The 22990-nt window shown below is 39.9% G+C and overlaps 1 protein-coding gene across 1 annotated transcript in view; it reads right to left on the bottom strand.

The window, feature by feature from the left end:
* The window catches only part of LOC149163015 (putative phospholipid-transporting ATPase 11), a 65613-nt gene extending 42841 nt beyond the window's left edge, over window positions 1-22772 (bottom strand). Inside the window, exons 1-6 of the mRNA XM_089435887.1 lie at window positions 22628-22772; window positions 4708-5052; window positions 4338-4436; window positions 3965-4177; window positions 3680-3745; window positions 3325-3474 (exon numbers count right to left, since the gene is read on the bottom strand). Of these exons, the coding sequence (XP_089292013.1) occupies window positions 3325-3474; window positions 3680-3745; window positions 3965-4177; window positions 4338-4436; window positions 4708-5052; window positions 22628-22756 (1002 nt within the window). The 5' untranslated portion in view covers window positions 22757-22772. The remainder of the gene's footprint in view (window positions 1-3324; window positions 3475-3679; window positions 3746-3964; window positions 4178-4337; window positions 4437-4707; window positions 5053-22627) is intronic.
* Window positions 22773-22990: the final 218 nt, after the last annotated feature.

Below are 22990 nucleotides of genomic sequence, written 5' to 3' on the forward strand. Positions count from 1 at the left end.
ATCTAGCAGTTATTGCATTGTAAACCCCACTTCTAGGGTTGATGTCATCATTATATTGTTGTTTTATGCATGTTTCAGCCATAAAAAATCAATTATATACCCTAAGCCTTGCATATATAATTGATAGTTTTGATACTTTATTGATCTATCATCATAAGGCTATTTCTTCTAGCTGTTAAACGATATTGCATACCCCATCATTGAATATATATCAAATCCTAATTTATAACAGCCCTCTAATTTGCATAAGTGGTCTAGGGACAAAATGTTTTTACTATGGTAAAGATTATCTTAGCCCTCCTAACTCTGCCAGTGCCCTATCCCAATCAGTAGACTTCATCCATTAGCTTGAACCAATGTTGCAGGATCCGCAACCCCTCCCCAAGGATATCGATGTGGAACCACGTCCCATACGGATCCACCATTGATCCTCCTACGAAACTCGGATCTATGGTTCTGCCATTTTTAGGCAATTCTTGGAAAATCAGCTCCGTGGGGACCTAACCCGCAGTTTCGGCTAACCCGATCGATGGATCCAGAAAGGATCAGTTATGGATCCGTGGAGGTTCAGGCATGTATCCACTGCGAATTGCGAGCGGATCTAAGAGAAGGTGGATGGTTCACACAGTCCTGAGGAGCGTTGCTCCCTACACGCTTCCTAGATGCTCCCTAATGGTAATGTTAAATTCTTAAAGTAAAAGGATGAAAATGAAAGATAGAGGAGAATACACTCACTTTTGACATTACCATGAAATGACTCAGGATGTTTGAGAGGTTCCAACCTCGTCAGACTTCATATTGAGCAAATAGAATTTCATATCCCATTCAAAATCCAACAAACTTAACAGTTTTTAGGGTCAATGGGATTGTGGTGTTTCACTGGATTATATCATGTATGACAACATGTGATCGGCATTTAATCAAGAGCATTGAGCCCTATATGTACCCCAGTGTTGGTGTTGTTGATTATTGAACTCCTTTGTCATGGCCTTAGCAAAAATATACCCTTCACTCAAGTCAAAATCATTGATCAAACATGTTAAGCTTTATCTACCATATTATAAGGGTTGGATTAGGCCGTTCGATCAAAATTGGGGAATGTTCACTAAAATCCCTAGAGAATCAAAGTAGAGGCAAAGGCTAGACAAGAGAAGAGGAATCTAGATTCTAGATAGTTGATGCATCTAGATGGTTGATGTTGGAATAATTAATCATTGATATACAATGGATGCCATATCTATCTTGATTTATGTAAAAATATGCATGTTTTCATGTATTCTACAACTAATTTGGTATTTTTGATATATTTTTTTGAATAAAAATGCAAAAAATATTAACATATATATATATATAGTGGACGCTTCTAAGACGCTTCGCTTCCTAGATTTTTGGGAAATGGCGCTTCTGCGAATCCGCTTCCAAAAAACGTCCCCACTTTGTGCAACATTGCCTTGAACCCTTCTTATTGAATATCCTTAGGTGATTTGTATATAGGAAATCCTCCCATCTGGTTCAATTGCCACTAAATAGTTGGAGAAAGGCAGTTGAGGTGACAGCGGTGGCCTATCTCTTGTTGCTACAAGGTCTAGACGAACCTAATGAGGCTTTGCACTACGCCTGCTAGGTTTTGTGGTAACAGGTCACTCGTAGACATTACTTTCATTTTAATTTTATTTCAGAGATGAGCATTCTTTCATTCTACAAAAAGATTTCCATTTTGTTGATTTGGGGTAGCATCGGATGTGCTCTAGCCACGAAATTTGGTGGAGAGGTTGGGGCACATGAAATCTCCAATACCCAGAAAGGGTTTGGGCAGATTCTAAACAGTTTGGGAGATATTAAATTAATTAATATTTTTAATGGAGTCCCTAAGTTTAAACTTAGGGAAATTAAAATATTAATGTGGATTAATATAAAACTGTGTTGGAATGGTCCAAAAGACGTGGATCAAGCCAGATCTAATCTTAGCCGTTGATTAGGGACTTAATCTTGACCGTTGATATGTCAACGAGAAAAATATAAAAGGAGGCTTGAGGGTCACTTGGAGAACACACCAGATGATCAGTCATTCTATCCTCTAGAGCAAGGTTTGCTAAGAGAGATAGAATCAGTGATCGAAGTTGCAACTGAGGGGCGGTGAGTATAGAGAGACAGTGAGGCAGAGATAGTGTCGGGATATCAACGCAGGAGCCAGAGAGAGTGACGCAGAACCAGCCAGGGCTCACGCAGAGGCAGCCAGGAGTTGTGCAGTGCTTCAAAGAGGCCAGCGTAGCTGACGCAGAGGGCCAGAAGGCTGACGCAGGGCCTCCTGAGGCTGACGCAGGCCCATTCAGGGTGACGCAGGGCCAACGTTGGGCAGAGAGAGGCTGACGCAGTCCAAAAAGGTAGACGCTGGGGTTTTTGGGGCAGATTGGAGCTGAGGAACTGCCAGAGGGTTTATCCGGGGTTTCAGCTGGGACATTTGTCTCAGACTGAGAGGTACTACTGCCAAGGGCATTCTCTGTTGGGTAAGCCGGATTTGGCAACCAGATTGTACTTTGAAATTGCTTAATAAGAAAACCCTCAGATAGTTGCACCAGTTTTCCCGCATTGGGTTTTTCCGGGGACATTGGTCCAAAAATAATAGTGTCATTTTGTGTGCTTGTTTTTGTTTCCTTCAGTTGATGATTTGTAATATGTTGAGCATGCACTACTGTTTATTTTCAGTATTTACATTGTAAATAACTTGTTAAGTAACGGAACAAGTAGGTAGGAATAAATCAGTAAAGTGCATGGAGCATTTCTAACTGGTAGACTTAGAAACTTCAACACATTTCTGTTTGAGTATTCAAAATTTGTCATGTTCTATGCCTTCTAGTTCATTGCTCAAGAATGAATTAGTGTAATTTTGTGAATGTAACAAGAACCCCTTAAAGCTCTTCCATTAGAATTAATCACATCATCTAACGAAGACACCACCGTCTTCATATGATATAAAACGTCATTAGATACTTCCATAGAAAGGTATAAATAGTAAATACCATGAACACAAAATGCTTGAACACATTAGGAACTTGTGATTGACACAAATTATGTACGTATATCACTTCAATGGGCTTATGTGCATAAAGGTCTTGCTCATTGCAACCATTGACATTGGAACTTTAGCATGAATCACATTAATAAATATTTCAGACATAAATGAGAGAAATTCGATTTTGTTTCAATGCCTTGAAATGCTAATTGCTCTCCTTTAATTTTAAGTCTCATCCCTTGTATACAATATGCAAATTTTACCAAAGGAAAAAACACACTGATATGATTTCAGCAAAAAAAACATAACACCTGGATTGTGATCGCCATCTGAAGGTTCACAATTAGTACAATGCTTGTGAACATTGTTGTTCCAACTGTGTATATGCCCACCATTTGTCCATTTTCCCTGTCAGAGTACTTAGAATAGCCGAGCAAAACGACAGAAACACAAAGAAGTGCCTGCCATCATATCAGACTTGATGAGAATCTATGATAACACTACCAAGTAAAGACCACACACCAAAAAATCTACAAAACATAAAAATAAGATAAAAATGTAGTTTTACAGAGCAGTCTATAGAACACAATTTGAGAAACTTCATAAACCACGCCCATCTAGGGAAGAAGGCCCTAAACTTCAAGGAAAAATAAGCTCAGTGCCTGCCTGAATAATGCCATTTACTAGCCACAGAGTTACTTTCCATGCTGTGAAGCATTGATTTCTTTGGCCCTGCACGTGACCCAGAGCTGTGTTCAATTGATTTATTCTATATATTAAAAACAATAGCATACTTTGCATAAACAGGCATATTCATATTTTGAGAGATCAGTATTTCAAAAGAGAATACAGATACATAAGCTTTCACAAACTCACATAAAAAACGAGCTTCATAAAAGACTTTGAAACATGCCAGATTTCAAATTGTTGGTATCAGCACTGAAACTCTACCTGCATGTAGAGAGCTGGATACCTCAACCGATAAATTGATTTCACATCTTGGTCAAGAACGGCTACCACACCAACAGGTAATGCTGTAAATAGTACATTGTACAATGATAAAAACCAATCTTGAAATGCTGACTGTCCCAAGAACATGGTCAATGCATTGCAGAAGAAAATGGAAAACCCAAAGACGAAGTTCTTGTAGAAAAAGTACTTCACCTGCAATAGAAGTGAATGTTGCAGTGAAATTTGATTAAAAATGCTGACAAATATTTAATTTTAATGAGCTCCCACAAGGACATTTTGCATAGAATAATTTAAAAGTGGCTTAAAATGCAAAATAGGGAACTATGTCTATAAAGCTGGCATTCTTAAATACCATGAATGAGATCCGATTATAGCACCATCCACCATGAACCAAAAGAAGTTGTTCAAGAAAGCGAAACTGTGCTATTGAAAAATCTGCTGCCATAGATGCCTGTATGATAACATAATAGTCATGTCAAGTTCATTTTTCACTAATCCTAAGAACTGCACAGAAATCAAAATGCAAATGTATCAGTATGTCATGGCATACCGTTCATGCACCGAAACAAACACTAGGGATACAAAAAAAAGCAAGAAAAAGGGATATGTGAGACCTCATCCCCGTGATACAATCAAAGCAAGAATGATTTAACTTATTGAGGATAAAAGCAGAGCTGCTATCCTTCTTAGAATGATTTAACTTATTTAGGACAAGAACATACCTGTTGCCCTTCAACACCACTAATGCCAACACCAATATTTGCTTTCTGAATCATACCAACATCATTTGCACCATCACCAATAGCTAAACAAATTTTATGGCCATCATGGCGTACAAGTTCTGTCACAAGTGCTTTCTGTTTTGGAGAAACCCGACAACAAATCACAGAGTCACACTGAAGAGCTAATGTTAGAAACATTTGCTTAAGGTTGTTGTCCAGGAAAACAAGCTCAAGTGACTTTCCATCAATAATAATTGCATGTGAATTTTCTTCTTTATGAGCTATGGCTGCATCCAAAACATCTTGCCCTGCTTTAATTTGCTCAGAGACAAACGATGCAAAAACCTGAAATAGATTCATGACTGTGTTGGTTACATCTATAAATTTTAGCAACAAATTTTTTTCCCAGTGGCCTTTGAAAGAACCAGAGAAATACATTTTTAAACATATGCAAAGTAGAACATACTGTGAATTATACAAAATTCAAAAATAGCAAATGTAATGGTTCAGTAGATGAAGCTATATGTTGATTTGGTTTTTGGTTTTTTTGTAGCCGTTTAGAGTCTCTAGAGTCTAGATTGCATAATACTTTTACCTGAATTGTACTATGATAATACAACTGTTCAAGTTCCTATGAAAGCAATAGAAGAGAAAACATACGCATCTGCATGCAAGGAAAACATGATAAAGCACTACAAGTAAGATATAAGGGAGCCCTATAAAAGGTTTTGAATTCTGCTGTCTCTTTATGATATTATTTGTTTCTACTGTTTTCGCTGTATTATTGTTGACATTTTCTATGTATAATTGCTGGATGATATATGTGGCACAAGATAAATTAATTGAAAAACATTAGAAGTAAGTATCAGATCAGAAAATTGGTTTCTACTGTGCATTATTATAGAAAATTCAACATGGTATCAGAGCGAGATTGATAGAGGAGCCATTCGAATGTCCCTAGAAACAAAGCTGTGTTGGTTGTAAGTTCGTTGATCAAGGGCTGAGCTCTGGCCAATTTTGGACTGTGGAGAATGAGGGTCGATGCCCTAACCGCATATTGAAGAAGATAAAAAAGGAGGTCGAGAGCATCTAAAACCATGATGAGGATCAGGTTTTGAGAGTTCTGGTGCATTTTTTATTTATCCCTTTTAGTTCTTTTGTTATGGCATAGGTGGTCGTTTATGATGGAGTGAATCAATCTGATGGTGATTATTCTGGAGGTAGTCTTAAGATCAATCATGAGCTTAAGTCAATATGTTGTGATTTGATGGTGGTCAGGTTTATACAGAGCAAATCGATGAAGTAATCTTCTGCTCTAATGCGTACAAGCGTGATTCTGAAAGCTTGGGATCGGGCATGATGAAATATTGGTAGCATGACCTCTGAATTGGCACCAAGGCTCTTGATAGTTCGATCGTAGTTATGTGCAAAGAACGTGCATGTGTGTGAGGTTGAAGGGATAAAATCTTAATACAGGTCAAGAATCGAACAATGAACATTTTCAGTGATCGATGACAGCCCAGTCCGCAAACCGGTGCTCAATTGATTTTTGCTTTGTCTCTGATCTGGTGCAACTCAATACGTGTGATACCTTTTGTGATAGTTTGAGCTCTGTAAAAATTTCAATAAAAGCTTTGGCATTACCTGTGTTGTTCCAATCAGTCTGAGGCATTCAATTATTATTTTTTTATTTTGAAAATGTTTTCCTGTTGAGTTCAAAAATCATTCATTTCCAAAGAGATGCAGATTCCTTAACTTTTTTATGTCTGCAATTAAGAGATATAAAGGTCGCTACAAGTTTATTTTAAAGCCACGACTTGGTACACAGATTGTTATAGGCTACTATCTGAGTTATTTTCATTGAGATAGGGTCAAAACTCTACATAGTGGAGTTACTCAACATTAAATCGAATGATGCCTCGAAAGTTAACCATTTGATTCTCTCAATAGCGGGTTTATTTGCCTGGAATAATTCTGGGGAAATTCAGCCAGTGGACTGTTCGAAATTGGCTTGCCTATAGGAGAGGAAACACATCATTCCTTTCAATTCGCGTGGTCAAAGGATGTAACAATGTTTTGACCCCTTCAAGTCTGTAGGACATATACTCTCTGTCTCAAAGGCTGTAGAGTAAAAAAAAAGGGAGGGGGCGTAATTGAACCCTAATCTTTGTGTTTACAGGTCTGTAGCATGCTGCATATGGCAGAGGAAACAAAATGAATTCAATTTCTTGTAACCACAGGTTTTAGTGTTTTGCCAAAAAAGATGCATTGAACACAAATTCTTGTAGTTGCAGGCCTCTAGGATTTGAAAGGAGATAATCGAACCCTCAGTCTAAGAACTTTTGGAATCTTCACGCAGAGATAGACATTTCTCCAGTAACAGAGTTATTGGTTTCAATATATGAAAACTACTGACTCTCTTCAAGATAATTCATCATTGATAGTGATGAAATGCCTGATGTTTGAAGTCCGCTGACTCAAATAGTATGACTGAGATTGCTTGCGACTATAAACTAAGTGCTACTGACAGAATTGCTTGTTACAATGCTGACTATTGTGCTAAGGATGATCAGAGCTGTTGCCTAGGGTTTAATTTGTTTGTTGGTGAACTTGATATGCTGCTGCTAGTCTTGTCAGTGAATTTGTTAGAGTGGAGTATGGTGCTATAATTGGACAGTATGATGTCTTGTTCAGTGTTGCTTGTATGTTCAGTAGAGTTTGTGAGTTTATGTGCTGTTGGAAACCTGGATGTTGAGAGCAGTTGTTTGTTGAGCAGAGTAGAGTATGACTGTTCAGAGTGTGTGAAATTGATGGTAAGTGTACATGAGATCCCTGTAGCCAAAAAGGATGGTGTTGTGTGCTAAATTAGAGAAACCAGAGGGAACTGAGTCTTTATTGGAATAACTTGAATCCACATGACGAAAAAAAGCCCTAGCTCTTATGCAAGAAAAATTAAAGCAACATGCATCAGCAGCTTATGGTGAGGATGAGGATGAGCATCCACCTCAAAAGAAGACAAGGAATCCAAGTTTGATAAGATTGCAAATGGGCTTCATTAATTTCTGCGAGGCAAGGATCGAGAAGGAATTGAAAATTTCCTACAACCCTCTGCAATTTCTTCCTTAATCAAGAGATAAGCACTTCATATCTTTCGCCCTTGATTATTGTTATTTTCCGTGGTGAGTCTCTTGTCTTTGTATTTGCTTGGTTATAATTGTTTTTCCATGAGCTCCCGAATGAGGTTTGTGTGAAAATTCCAAACTGGAATTCTATTGCAGCAACTGGAAATTATTCTCCTAATTGTTAATTTAATTTAACAATTTATTTGTTCTTTGCTACGGCAAATACTGAATAAGTCACACTGCAATCTACACAAATAAAACTGCAGAAGAATAAACACTGGAAGAAATGCTAGCACACACACATAAAATAACAAAATTGTTTTTGGACAAACGTCCCTGGAAAAACCCAACTTGGGAAAACCGGTGCAGCAGATGAGGATTTTAATATTATGCAACAGTGAAAAATCTAAGTACAATCTGGATGCTTAAAACTAGCAATCCACAGCAAGAAAATCTAGGCAAAATACTTAAGGGAATTTCCCTCCTCTCATAGGCAATCTCTGGCACAACTTGCCTTCAGAAAACTTGACTTCCAAATCCCAGCGTGAGCCTCTCCTACACTGCCTTTGCGTTGTCTTCCACAAGTGTGGCTCGAAACTGCCACTGATGAAGTCGTTCTTCCTCCAGTTGCTGATGAAATTGTCTCTTTGGCCTTCTGAAACCTTTTCCCGGCCTCTGGAACGGAAAACGATTTTTCTCACCAACAAATTGATCTGCCTTGCTAAAGCTATTGCATAGAGCCTTTGCACTGCCTCTCTGGGATAACTCAGCCCTCCTGCTGCTGCCTCTTGCAGGTGTGGTGTGGTCAGTAGGCCCAGCAGCTTCACGACCTCTGCTGAAATGAGGTTCTTTTGGCTCCCACTGTCAACAATGAATTTCAGCAGTGAACCCTTCACCCACATCTGTGAGTGGAAGAGATGCTCCCCCTCCTTTGGATCTTCGGGCTCATTCTTCTGGATCTTGGTGGTGGCAACAGTGGCGCTAGGCTCCACGTCAATAATTTGCTTCCCTTTGTCATTCCTCTTGTCGAGTTCTGACTCAGAGTCGGAATTATGCATCTGATTCTGAACCCTTCAACTTGGCCACTAGCGACTGTTTGGCACGACACTCACTTGTGTTGTGAGTGGAGCTCTTATGAACTCACACCACTTTCCTGTGTCCTTCTTTGACTTCGTGGTGTTGTTCTTTTCTTGCAGCTTCGACGGGTTGTCTTGGGTCACCCCGCCTTGCCTTTGTCCTTTGTTCTCTGGTTTGGGGGCACCTTTCCCTTGCTTCAGTTTCGCAATTCAAAAGTCTCGCTTATTTTGTTTAAACTTCTGTTCGATCTTAACAGTGTATCGGTATGTCGTGCTAAGCGAAATGTCCAGGCACTCCATCTCATCCTGGATGTACCTGTGTAGGCAGTCGCAATATTTGAGTACCAAATGCTGCTCAAAATATTTGATACCCAACTTCATGCGAAGGGTGTGAAAAATATTGGTAAACTTCAGCACGTCTTGGTCCCTTCCCTGTCGCAACATGGTCCACTTTATGTATTTATCCTCATAGCTCCCCACAAGGTAGTAATGTTCCTTGATGGCGGCCCAGAACGAATTCCAAGTGGGTGCGGCTGAAAACAGTGAGGGTTCCCTCTCGTCCTTTTGCTCACAGTAGGTTTCCCACCAGTCCTTGACGTGGGGGACAGCTTTGAGAAGAGCAAAAGTAATCTTTTCTTGGCTGGAAAAATCTTGAACACAAAAATATCCTTCTAGCAGATTTAACCATTTATTTACGGCATCTACATCTATCTGACCTTCAAATATGGGGATGTCAAAGTTAACTTGTACCTTAAAGGGTGTGGCGCTTCCAGAGTAGCTATTGGAAGGAGATGCGTCACCCTTGGGTAGCCGTTGAAGGATCTGGGCAAAGTTGTCCATCATCACGTTCCTCTATCGCTCGAGGGCTTCTTCAAGCAAGATTTTGAAAGGATCTCCTACCCCCTCATCTTTCTTCTCTTCCGCCATGGGAGGTCGTCAGGATTTGCGAGGCTGGTCTTGCAAAGGTTCGACCAGTTCAAGCCCTAACTCCTTATATCCCGACCTCGTTGAGGACATGTAAAGAAAAACAGAGCAAGCACAGATCGCTCTAATACAACTGATTCGAACTTAAACAGGAATGCAACAAATTACAGATATAACCATAAATACAGAGATGCAGCAAAAAACACTTCATTTCATTAATGTCAAATACTGAAATATGCTTACAAACAAAATGGAAAAAAGACTAGCTCGGACGATGGTAGCTTATCTCTTAGAGGAGATGTAGTGGCTACATGCCTCTGAACTGTGTTACAATGAGGCTCGGAGGCTTATTTATTATTGAAAAACAATGGAAAACCCTAAACATCCAAAACCCTAACTCTAGGAGATGAAGCGCCAAAACTATGGGCCCCATTTGGGTAAATTGGTACATCAACTTCCTAGAGTCGTAACTTTAGCATATGATCTCCGTTTGAAGCACTGTGCACACAATACCTCATTAGAAAGATCTATCTGAGGACTACAACTTTTGATTGGCCAACACTGGTCTATATCCTCTATTGGCCCCGTTTTTCCCAAAAAACGTCGTTTAAGGCCTCAAAACGGCTCCGGAAGTTCAAGACCTAAAAAACTGCCAAAAATAATAACTGTGCTACAATTAAGGAAACTAAAAAACTAAAAGAGACAGTGGTGGGGGTCCCAGTGGAATAGGCAGGTGACCACCAACATGCACCTGGATCAATCGAGTTTCCTTAATGGGGTTGCGCAGGCCCTGTGCAGAAGCGTCAGAGGCAAACTTCGATTTGGCCAGTTAGAGGGTCGTTTTATTTGTTGGAGGTCGGGAGAATTTCCGGAAGGGGCCAGCGAGTCATTCTCAAAGGTTGAGTTGAGCAGATGGTTTGATCAGTTGCAATTTCCAGGCAAAGCGTACCAATGTTTTAAAACTCTGACTCTGACTCCGACTCGGCCAAGGGTCGACTCTGACTCGGCCAAGGGTCGACTCCTACTCCGACTCTGACTCGGTATCGACTCAACTGACTCAATTTCCATGACTCGGTCGTTGTAAAAAATACATTAAATTTTTATTTTTTTTATAAAAAAACATAATTTTAAAGATTTTCATTCATGTTTCCAAACACACAGCATTAGAATATAGATAGAAGACATGTGATCAAAGTAGGCTCATGAATATATCAATTATATCAAAATGGCACCCAGTGCATTGTCCAATACATACATGATGATGATATAGAGATCAAAACCAAAACACATAACCAAGGAGGCTAGAAATGGCCTCTACAACATAAGTGAATTGTGACCAGTACTACTAGCTACTGCTAGAGGAGCCAAGATCATCTGGATCAACCTCTGGATTAGAGTTAGGCAGGGGCCCCCATGGCTCCTCCTCATCATCATCTCCAACTGCAACCATAGCAAGCTGTGCAGCAGCTGCAAGCTGAGATAGACGAGATATGCGCTTCTGTCGTGGCTGAGCAGAGGAAGCGCCTGCAACTGGAGGACTTGCTGGCCCTGAGGCTGAGGCTGGTACAAGTGGATCAAGATCTGCATGCAACTAAACATTATGTTCGAGTGATGCCTCCACCTGTAAATCCAAATCAAGATCCTCATCAGAATCAAACTATGCTAGATGACTCTCCACTACCCAATCTGATGTTGGATCAATGTCTTCCAATACAATGGGATCTGAATCAGGTCTTTTGTTCAACAATTGTTTGCGTCTAAGCCGGAGGTTGTATTGAACATAGACTAGATCATTTAACCGTTTTTTATCCAAATGGTTTTTCTTCTTCATGTGAATCCTCTCAAAGACAGACCAATTGCGCTCACACCCAGTAGCACTGCAAGTTTGACTCAAAATACGAATTGCAAACTTCTGCAATTCAGGACAATGGCTACCAAAAGCCTCCCACCATTGTGCTGCAAAAAACATAGGAGTGTAATGAGTTAGCTCAACAAAATTACAAATTATATCCAACTTTCAAATTATAAACGATTTAACAAAATAAGTATTAAGAATTTGAAAATTGAAATTTTTGTTTACCTGGCTCATCTGCTTCCCTTGCAATCTTTGTTAGGTTCTTCCCAAAGGTACCTGAGGCATTGCTGAAGGTTGTGCCCTTTCGGTGTATTTCCAGCTGATCACACTCCAATGGGATCATGCGATCAATGCAGTCAATCAATCCATCTCTAACCTCCCCATTCAAAGCTCCTGCCTCCTTAGCTTTATAATGATACCGTGGGTTCAAAAATACCTAGCTGCATGTATAGGGCGATGGAGTTGATTGTTCCATCTTTCATCAATGATTGCCCAAATGGGCCCATAATTAGCCACTTTATCCTTGTATTCCCTCTTTATTTGCTCCTTTGCTTGATCCATAGCCTCATAAATGAAGCCCATAGCCAATCTTTCCCCATCCACCAACCGCAACACCTTAACAAGTGGCTTAGCAAGCTTCACAATCTCTGCTGCCTTTCTCCAAAATATTTCTTCATTAACTTTCTTTTTCAATTTTTTGCCTTCCTGTTTGTGAGACCACTAGCTTTGATTCCATTATTCACTGAAAAATATCTTTTGCAAGTTTCTATGTTGTGAAAGCATAGATTGCAATGCCAAAAAATGAATAGCAAATCTAGTGATGGAAGGCCTAATAATATCCCTGCCCCCTGTGTGTTTCCTCATCAGACACAAAATCCATGAATGGTTGTAGATAAGTTTTGTTATGCTTTTGGCATGATCTACAGGTTTTTGACCCAATCTAATTTGCCAATATCCTCAAGCATGAGGTCTATGCAATGTGCAGCACATGGGGTCCAAAAGATGGTTCTGTGTTTTTCCTCTAACAGTTTACCAACAAGAACATAGTTAGAGGCATTATCTGTGATGACTTGAACAACATTAGCCACCCCCACCTCCTCAACAACCTCATCCAATAGCTGAAACAACAATTGTCCATCTTTTACCTTATCAGATGCATCAACTGATTTTAGAAACATGGTTCCTTGTGGGCAGAAGATAAGAAAGTTTATGATGGTACGGTTTCTTTGATCAGTCCATCCATCTGACATGATGGTACATCCTGTTCTTGCCCATGAGTTTTTGAAATCTTTCAAATACTCATTAATGGAGGCAATTTCCTTCTGCAAACGATACCCCCTTATCTCATGCATAGTAGGGCCTTTGAAGCCTTTTCCAGCAGCATGTATGGCATCAAACATAGGCTCATAATATGGTGAACGGGAAGCATTGAAGGGGATATCAGCATCATACCGCCATCTACATATGTAATCACAAGAAATTTCCCTCAATTCTTTCTTCCAATGGTCATCTAAAGTGGGTTGCAAAGTTCTACTAGCTTGAGGACCATGTGCATATGATGGAGAGGAGGGTGTGACAGTGAAATAACTTTTGATATTCATATCACCCTTCTTTTTCATTTTACCCTTACCCTTTTCTTGAATAGACTCCAAAGAGGGAGGAACATATCGGAAGGGGTTGGATGCATCAGTACAAGGGATAGAGGAAGAACCCTCAAAATCAAAATGGGGGTTGGTAGCCAGCATTTTTTGTATATTCCTCTTCCTCCCAATTTCAGCCTCTAACTCTTTTTGCCTAGCCTTTTCTTCTTTAAACTTCTCAAAGTTGGCTAACAATTCCTTCCTAATCTCCCCAATTTCATCTGATTCACATGGAGTAATTTGGCCTCTAATCCCCGCCAAGTGTTGTTTCAACCTATTAATGCCCCCAGGACCTTCCTTAATTTTTCTATGGAAAAATTTGCAATGCATTTGACTATCAACCATTTCAACATATGCCCAAGCAGCATCTCTCACTCTAGGTGCCACTTTTTGACTTGAAAATGAAAACAAAAAAATAGCATTGTTTCAATGTTCATTTCTTTCACAAAAAACACTCTTTTCAATTTCCAGATTTGCACATAAAAATTAATAAGCAAAAACAGAGTTTTACAAGTGAAAAAAAATACCTCCAGGCACAAACTGCCTCCTCAAGCTTGCTCCAACAAACCAACTCCTCAACGCTGCTCCAAATGGCTACCCAAGAAGCTCCTCACTCCTGCTACAATGCTTGCCCAAGACTCCTCACTGCTGCTCCAAAAACAAACTCCACAACTCCTCACAAACTCTCACTCAAATGCAATGAGATGGCTATGAGGAAATGAGAGGGGTTGGGTGGGTTTTAAAGGGTTTAGGAAAGGGGAATGGACCTCAAATAAGCTATAGACAAATTACAAATCTAGTTGGGGTCCCCAAAAAAGCAAAAACAAGAAAAAAATCGTTGTTTTTTGAGTTTATGAGCCGTTGTCACTGAGCCAGCTTGATAATAACATGGCCGGCCGAACCGGTTAGATGGCCAAGTCGACCCGGTGAGGCCTTGACTCGGACCAACTCGGCCGAGTCGGTTCCGAGCCGGCCGATTCTTAAAACAGAGGAGCGTACAAGAGTTTGCGCAGAGGTGATGCAGAGGTTGACGCAAGGGCTTTCGTGGAGCCTATTTGTACCAGTTTTGGAGTTGGATCAGAGTCGATTGAGACAAAATTTGTCCCACTAATTTTTGTTGTCAGTTTCTTATATAGAGGATTGTCAATTTTGGGCATCCAGTTGTACTCAGAATTTCTCACTGCTGCATAATAACAAAACCCTCAGTCGTTGCACCGGTTTTCCACATTGGGTTTTTCCGAGGACACTTGTCCAAAAATAACTGTGTCATATTTTATGTGTGTGCTAGCATGTTTTAGTTTCTAGCATTTTTATTTCCGCAACGTTTATTTTATCTATGAGGAAATTGCAGTTTAATTAATTCGATATTAATCAAAAAATTAATAAACTGATAATAAGTTAGGAGAATTAATTCTAGTCATTGTTGCGAACTTTTTTTGAGCTGACAATTTTATCAGCCAATAACATCGGTGATTTTTCAAGTTGAAAAATCGAGAAAAAATAGCGAGTCGACGAGTTAAAATCGGGGGTTGCGGAAACATAGAGTTTTTAAAGGCAATTTTCAGTTTTTTTGTTCATTTAGCACACAGAGGGCAAGAATGAGAGCTAAGTAGGAGTAGAACTCATCTACAAGGGAAAGAGAGGAGAAAAGTGAAGGAATTTAGCATCCCAAGAAAAAAAATCAAGTTTGGACCAAGTTTCTTCAGCAGAGCGTGGTTTTTAGGTATGTGCATCAAATTTGACCCTTTCTTTTTTCATTGTTTCTTGGTTTTCCTTGGGTTTCTATCACCCATTTATTTTCCATAATTTTTGTTTGCATTTGAGTGTGTTTTTTTGGTCATTTTTGTTGCATTTAGTGGAGAGGGGGTTTTTTGGTCAAAAATGCAAAATCTTGATTTTTAGTTTTATTTGTTTAATTTCTTCTTGTGCCCTAGTTTTTTTCCATCATTTTTGCTTGGGTTTGAATGTGTATTTTTTTTCATTATTGTTGCATTGAGTTGAGGGTTTTTTTTGTCTTAAATTCAAAATGTTGTATGTAAATTTTAATTTCATTTATTTAACTTGCAATTCTTCTTGTGCCCTAGGTCAAACTTCAAACTTAAAACTCAAGATTCAACAAAGTTACAAACATGCCAAGGAAATTGGACTCTCTGTGGAAATTTGGTGAGCTTGATGGAGGGTTTAACAAATTAAATTTGACTTGCAAGTTATGTGGGCATCATATGACGGGGGGGTATACAGATTGAAGTACCACCTTACACAAGTTCTTGGACATGAGGTAGGGCCTTGCTCAAATACAAATCCAGAAATCATCTGAAGAGCCCTCATATCATTGGAAGAAATAGAGACAACCAAACTGTCCAAGGCAGCTCTAAAGAGTCAAATAGCAAAGGGTGGAGCATCAGGATTGGGTGGTGACCGTGAGAGTGGTACCAGTCCTACTTCACCATCAGCATCTACACCCAACCCCATAGCTACCTTATCATTTTTTGTTCTTAGAACCACACCTGGTGCACAACCATCTATCTCGTCAATTATTATAAAAAGGGACAAGGAAGAAGCTGACAAGTTGTTGGGCAAGTTTCTTCTCTAGAGTGATATTCCTTTCAGCATTGCAAGGAAAAATCCATTTTTCCAGCCTGCGATTGATGTTATTGCTATTGTTGACCCAGGGTACAAAGCCCCTTCATATGATGCCTTCAGAGGGTGCATTCTTCAAAATGAAAAGGTTGACTACACACTAAGATTGGAGGAGTTTAGGAGATCATGGGCACACACAGGATGCACTATGATGTCAAATGGTTGGACCGATCAAAAGGGTAGAAGCCTTATTAACTTCTTGGTTAATTGTCCCAAGGGGACAACGTTTATGAAATATGTTGATGCATCTGCACATATCAAATATTCACGGTTATTATGTGATTTTTTGTACGTGTTCATTCAAGAGGTGGGTCCACATGTTGTTCAAGTCATAACGGACAATACTGCAAATTATGTTGTTACTGGCAAAATGCTTATGGAGAGGCATCCTAACTTATTTTCGACACCTTGTGTTGCGCACTGCATTGATTTGATGTTGGAGGACATAGGAAAAATTCCTTTTGTCAAGGATATTGTTGAATCATCAAAAAGCATTACAAAATTTATATAGAATCATGCATTTGTGCTTCATTTGATGAGAACATTCACCAACAACAAGGAGTTGGTGCACCCTGCAATTACACGGTTTGCCTCTAGTTTCATATCTCTTCAATCCCGCATGAATTCTATGTGGGATGTGAAGAGAATGTTTCTTTCAGAGGAGTGGCATGCTTTGTCATATAGACGCAAACTAGATGGAGAAGCCATATGCAAGTTAGTTTCATACCAGGAAAGCTTCTGGGAAGGAGTGCAGGAAGTTTGTAGTATTACTGAACCTTTAGGTAAAGGTCCTTCGATTAGTTGATGGAAACAAGCCCGTAATGGGCTACCTGTATCAAGGCCATGGATATGGCCAAAGAATCCATTCAAGGCTACTATGATGATAAGGGGGATGAGGGATTTGAGAAACAACAACTCCTATGGGAAGTGATTGATGAGCGATAGAACAATACACTCCATCATCCCATTCATGCTGCAGGGATCTGTACATCACATTTTCTTACTCTTGTGGTTTCTTATTTGATGCTGAGGTCATGGATGAATTATTCACTTGTGTTCAGAAGATGGTGACATCTCCAACAGAACATGCAGAAATATCCAAAGAAATGGAGATATATAGGATGGCAGGTGGCACTTTTAGCTTTGACATGGCTATCCATGATAGGAAGACTAAAATGTCAGGTAAGCTTTAGTTTGTTTCAAAATTCATTGTCTCTTCAAGTTCATACTTTGCTTCAACTTTCAAATTTCATTTTTTTTCTTATGTTTATCTTATTTGTTGTAGATGCATCGTGGAGAAGCTAGGTAGCAGAGTACCCAATCTCCAAAAGCTTGCCATTCGAGTGCTCAGCCAAACATGTAGCTCCTTAGGATGCGAGCGCAACTCGAGTGTATTTGAAAAAAAACACACCAAGAAGCACAACAGGTTAAAATATTCCAATTAATTTTTTGAATTCATTAAATAATATTATTTTATAATTATTAATTTATTATTTACAATTTATTAATTTATGACCCTTGTACAGGCTGGAATCTCAACGACTTAATGACATGGTCTATGTCTACTACAATCTTTGATTGTGGGTGATGTAACTTGAGGGGACGCTTGATGTGGAGGCCATCTCATTGGATGGGATTGACACCACTGTTGCATGGAGGGTTGAGGTCGAGAGACCTATCTTGGAGTCAGCCCCTGATTGGTTAGAGCAGGAGATAGTGGAGGGGGTAGAGGAGGAGGAGCAGGAGGAGGAAGAGGAGCAACAGGAGGAGGAGGTGACACCACCTACCCCTGTCACTAGTAGAGGACGTATTCTACCTCCTATAGCTCCTAGTTCTTCAACTTCTAGAGCACAGCAGAGTCCACTGCCAGCCCCACCACCACCTTCATCTAGAGGGAAAGTTGTTACATTTTCTCGCAAGAGGGGTTGAGGAAATCACTAGTATTAGTTACTTGGTTCATTTCATTGTATATGACATTATGACTCATGATATGAGATACATTATTATATTTTTTGTTGATATTTTTAGGCTGAGTTGGGACTTAGCACTTAGTATTCAGGACATGATTCACTATTATGTTTGATGTAGCACTAAACATGATATTACTTCTTTTTTCATATTTATGTGTCAATGCATTTAGTTTATGTTGTGGATGCTTTAGATATTAAAAAATTGACAAAAAATGAATATTTTTGTATTTGTCACTTTTTTGCCGATTTTTTCTCGATTTTTTCCGATTTCGGACCCTCGTCGATTTCATCTTGATCATGATGTTCGCAACACTGATTCTAGTTACTGCATTTCAAGGAATTTTTACATGGTATCAGAGCATATTTTACAGATGAGAGGCTCGGAGGTGAAAGAACAAAAGTTTGTTGTTCAGAGGGAGCAGCAGGCTGAAATTTTCCAAGGTTGCACAGTGCCTAGCAAAGCAATGTGAATTGCTAGACAGGGGGTCGATTTTCTAGTTGCAGGGTGCAAGAAAATTCACTTTGTCCAGGAAAGTGATTCCAGCAGGCAGAGGGAGCAACAGCTCAGTATTTTCACTGAGCAGATTTCTTGTCTAGGCACAAAAGGGTTTTGCAGCATGTTGCTAGCGCAGAATCAACATTGGGTGGAAGAGAAAGTGCACACACATAGGGAGATTTCTCTCAGAGGGTTTCTAGTTCAGAAATCCAATATTTCCAATCCCAACAGACAATTTTTCTCACTCCAAAGCCGAGTGTGAATAGCAAAGCTAGCAGCTAAGCAAGTGAAAGAGGGAGATTTCCATCCCAGTTTGAGTTTTTGCAGAGATGGCCACAATCGGGCTTAGAGATCAAGAAAGGTTGGAGGGAGCCTCCAACTATATCATCTCGAAGGCCAGGATGTCCTTCCTGTTAGATGAACATGGCCTGAAAACCTATGCAAATAATGTTGTGGCAGTACCTACTAATGTAGACCAGCTGAAAAAATATAGGAAAGAGATGGCCAAGGCAAGGCGGATGATCCAGGACGGAGTCTAGGACCATATAGTCTCACATATATCTGACAAGAACACTGCCAAAATAATGTGGGATGCTCTCTCAAGGCTATATCAGAATCCTTTCAAGTAGCGGAAGATGTTCCTAAAGGAAAAGCTGAGCAACGCAAGGATGCAGAAGGGTGAAGGCATTGATCTCTTTCTCACCAAAATTCAGGATATCTGGGATGAGCTTGCAGCCATAGGGGAAGCACCTCAAGATACAGCGCAAGTGTGTTTGGCCCTGAACAGTGTCTCTGAGGAATGGGAAATCTTCATCTAAGGCATTTTAGGACGATACACATTACCAAGGATGGACAAGATGTGGTTAGACCTACAACAGGAAGAGATGAGGTGAATGCTAGTGAAGGTCTCCATTAGTGGTAGCAGCAACAAGGGATCGAAAGGTGTGAAGGAGGAAGACAATGTGGCCCTTGCATCAAAGCAGAAAGAAAAAGGTTCCAATCTAGGACAAGGCTCGCAGGTAGAGAAAAAGAAGAAGAAGGATATATCTAAGATCAAGTGCTCCAGGTGTCGCGAGTTTGGCCACTACCAAACTGAGTGTCCTCAAAAGAAGAAGGGCAAGCAGGAGAAGCAAGATCAAGCGACAAGATCCACACAGATAAACAAATTGTCCTCTAGGTTGGAGGAAGATTTCACCATGTTTGTAGCTATACCTCCAAGAATGAGGTAGGGCAATATGGAGCTTTAGTCCTAGAGTTGCGCAGAGATTTGGGCAGGGTCCAATGAGGCAAGCATCAGATGGTGTTTCCTCATCGATCATTACCTTGCTAAAGGGGCCCACAGTGTCTAGTAGCAGGCGGATCAGTGTTAGTTGATGTAGTCATATTCCAGAGTGATAGTTGCAGACTAGTGGCAGTCGGATGCTGAGGAGCACAAAGCAGTGTTGATAGCAAAGCAGGAAGCTCGATAGCGGAATCAACAACAGCATAGATTTCTCAGTGGACAGTGCAGAGGCTAGTAGCAGTCAGATGCTCAGGAAACAGTTGCAACACAGAGACATATTTGATTCAGTATTTTGGATGTTTCTCAGTTGTAGTAGTTGCAGTAGCAGCAACAACAGATAGAGGGAGTTGCAGTGCATATGCAGAGTTGGCAACAGTACAATTGTACAGTGCAGTATCAGCAGCATCACAGATGCAGCATGGTTCAGCTACAGTCAGTGGCAAATGAATCAGAGTTAGCGCAGTGGTTGGTGGACAGTGGTAGGTAGCTACAGTTGTCAGACATCAGCAGCGTGTATGCGAGGATGATGCAGAGACATGGTGTTGTGGCAATTGAGCAACACTAGACAGAACACCTTTCTCACTAAGAGGGAGTGTTAGTTTTTGTAGCATCAGATGGTGTTCTAGTCTCGAAACTTTGTGGAGAGGCTAAAACACAGGAGTTCTCCAAACCCAGATATTGTTTCTAGAAATTCCACATAGAGATGGCTCAATTATATTAATTGACCATAGTTAAAATTTTCCAAAATCTAACTTAGGAAAAATGGTTAATTAATAGTAATTAATTGAAAAAGGTGAGAATTCTCTAGAAACTCACACAGATAGACTTAGAGATGATCTCAACCATCAATTAAGTTTTCATCCTGGCCATTGGAGTCCCACTAGAGATTATAAGAAGAGGTTGATGGGTAGATGGAGAGACAGACACTTCGAGAGCGACTTTCCCTAGGCAATTCAATTTTCTAGAGAGAAACTTTCTGTCGGAAGAGTTTGCACCAAAAAGGATACACAGAGAGGGGCAGAGACAATGAGTCCAGAGGAATTTTTCCAGTTCCAGAGAATTAGCTACAGGAAGGCTGAGTTTCCTCAGTGGGGTTGCGCAGAAGCTTCAAAGGCAGAGTTCGATTTGGCCAATTAGAGGGTCGATTCAGTTGTTAGAGCCCGAGAAAATTTCCAGAAGGGGCCAGCAACTCATTCTCAAAGGCTGAGTTTGGAAGACGGCTTAATCAGTTGGAGTTTCCAGGCAGAGCGTACAAGAGTTTGCGCAAGGGTGACACAGAGGTTGACGCAAGAGCTTTCATGGAGCCTATTTTTGCCAGTTTTGGAGTTGGATCAGTGTCAGGTGAGACAAAATTTGTCTCACTAATTTTTGTGGCCAGTTTGTCTTGCAGAAGATTGTCAGTTTCAGGCATCCAGTTGTACTCAAAATTTCTCACTACGGCTTAATAACAAAACACTCAGTTGCTGCACCGTTTTTCCCACGTTCGGTTTTTCTGGGGACAATTGTCCAAAAATAACTGTCATATTTTTTGTGTGTGTGCTAGCATTTCTCATTTTCCAACATTTTTATTTCCACGACGTTTATTTTGTTTGTGAAGAAATTGCAGTGTGATTAATTCGATATTAATCAAAAAAATAAAAAAATTGATAATCAGTTAGGAGAATTAATTCCAGTTGTTGCATTCCAAGGAATTTTCACAACTACTGGCATCCCCCTGGTGGGATGTAACTCCCTGCCTTGATGTGCATTCTTATCCCCTAGGGTGGTATTTGAGCACCATGGAAGTAGACCTACTAGAACTCATGATTTATAGGAACACTTCTTGTTTAGCCATGTAAAAGTAATTGTGTATTATACTCTTCCCATTATTTCTCTTTATCATGATGCACCTCCCTTGTTCCCTGTTGTCACAAAATCTACTGGGCCTAGTACAAAGCCTCACAAGGCAGATCCAAACCGTAGGGCAACAAGAGATTGGCTACCATCTTCACCTCAATAGCCTTTCTCCAACTATTTAGTGGTATATTGAACCACAAGGGAGGCTTCCACATCAAGATTCAAGATCACCCAAGGCAATTCAATAAGAATGGTTCAAGGTGATGGATGAGGTCTAATGGTTGGGATAGCGTACTAGCAAAGCCTGGAGGGCTAAGATAATCTTCACCAAAGTTCAAGCACTCTATCCTTAGGCCACCAGAAGAAAGCCTTACAATGGCAAATCAACAAAGGATCAAGACTATCAACTAGATATGTAGACATCACCCAAACAGACTAAAGCACCTGTCACAATAAAATTGGATTTAAATTTTAAGTTTCAGAGCTGATTTCGAACAAGTCAATCACAATTTTCAAGATTTTGACAGGGGTATCCCCTCAAGTCAGAGAGGCACTAACTCAAAAGCGAGAGAGATTGTGTAGGGCCTAGGAAACACAGGCACCTTCCCTAAATTGTCCATTCAATTACCTCTTGATGCTGATTTCTCAAGTGACAACTTCAAGTGATACATGTAGATAGACAGTATACAATGATGTTTTCTCTATTTGCAATGACAACACAAATCAAGATAGGGGGCTTCTTTAAACGCATAAAGGGTCTATGTAAACAACAGTTGGGGAACATAATCATTCACCCAACTAAATACGAATTACCAATAAGGACTTCTTAATGTGTTTAGATAATGTTAGCATTGTAACATCATCGCAACCCACTCATAAAGTAATAAAATACATCACAATATAATAATAATAGTTTTGTTGGCCACGTTTATGTCAATAAAGACTAAATACAACATAGTAAGTATTGCAGGGCTTCTATTTTCCATTTTTCTAGGTTGAAAATATTGGCTGTTTGAGCAGAAAACAATCAACCACTATAAAAAAAAAAAAATTCATCATGTAAGGGGGAAAGCCGTAACCTCATTTAAGGATTTTCCTCCTAGTGTCTCTGCATGAAGTGTGCTATTATCTTCCAAGTGTATGATGTGCTTTGACATGTTATGCTGCAAAATGTTGCACGCATAACCTATATTTATCGCTGTTTCCATCTTGTCTCCAGTCAAAACCCAGATTCTGATTCCAGCATTTGCTAGATTATGAATAGTCTGAGGGACACCAGCCTGCAAATGCCATATCTAATATTTCAATCCACCTGCCTGCAGCAATAATCTATCACTACTGTAAAATATAACATCACTATGCAAGATAACTCTACAACTGAAAATTTTCAACACATGAGAAACCATAAAAAGAAAGAAAGTTATAAGTAAAAGCATGGATGT

The sequence above is a fragment of the Pinus tabuliformis genome, chromosome 5_2, assembly GCF_031772625.1.
Source record: "Pinus tabuliformis cultivar Carrire ecotype Pingquan chromosome 5_2, CPIR1, whole genome shotgun sequence".
NCBI lineage: Eukaryota > Viridiplantae > Streptophyta > Pinopsida > Pinales > Pinaceae > Pinus > Pinus tabuliformis.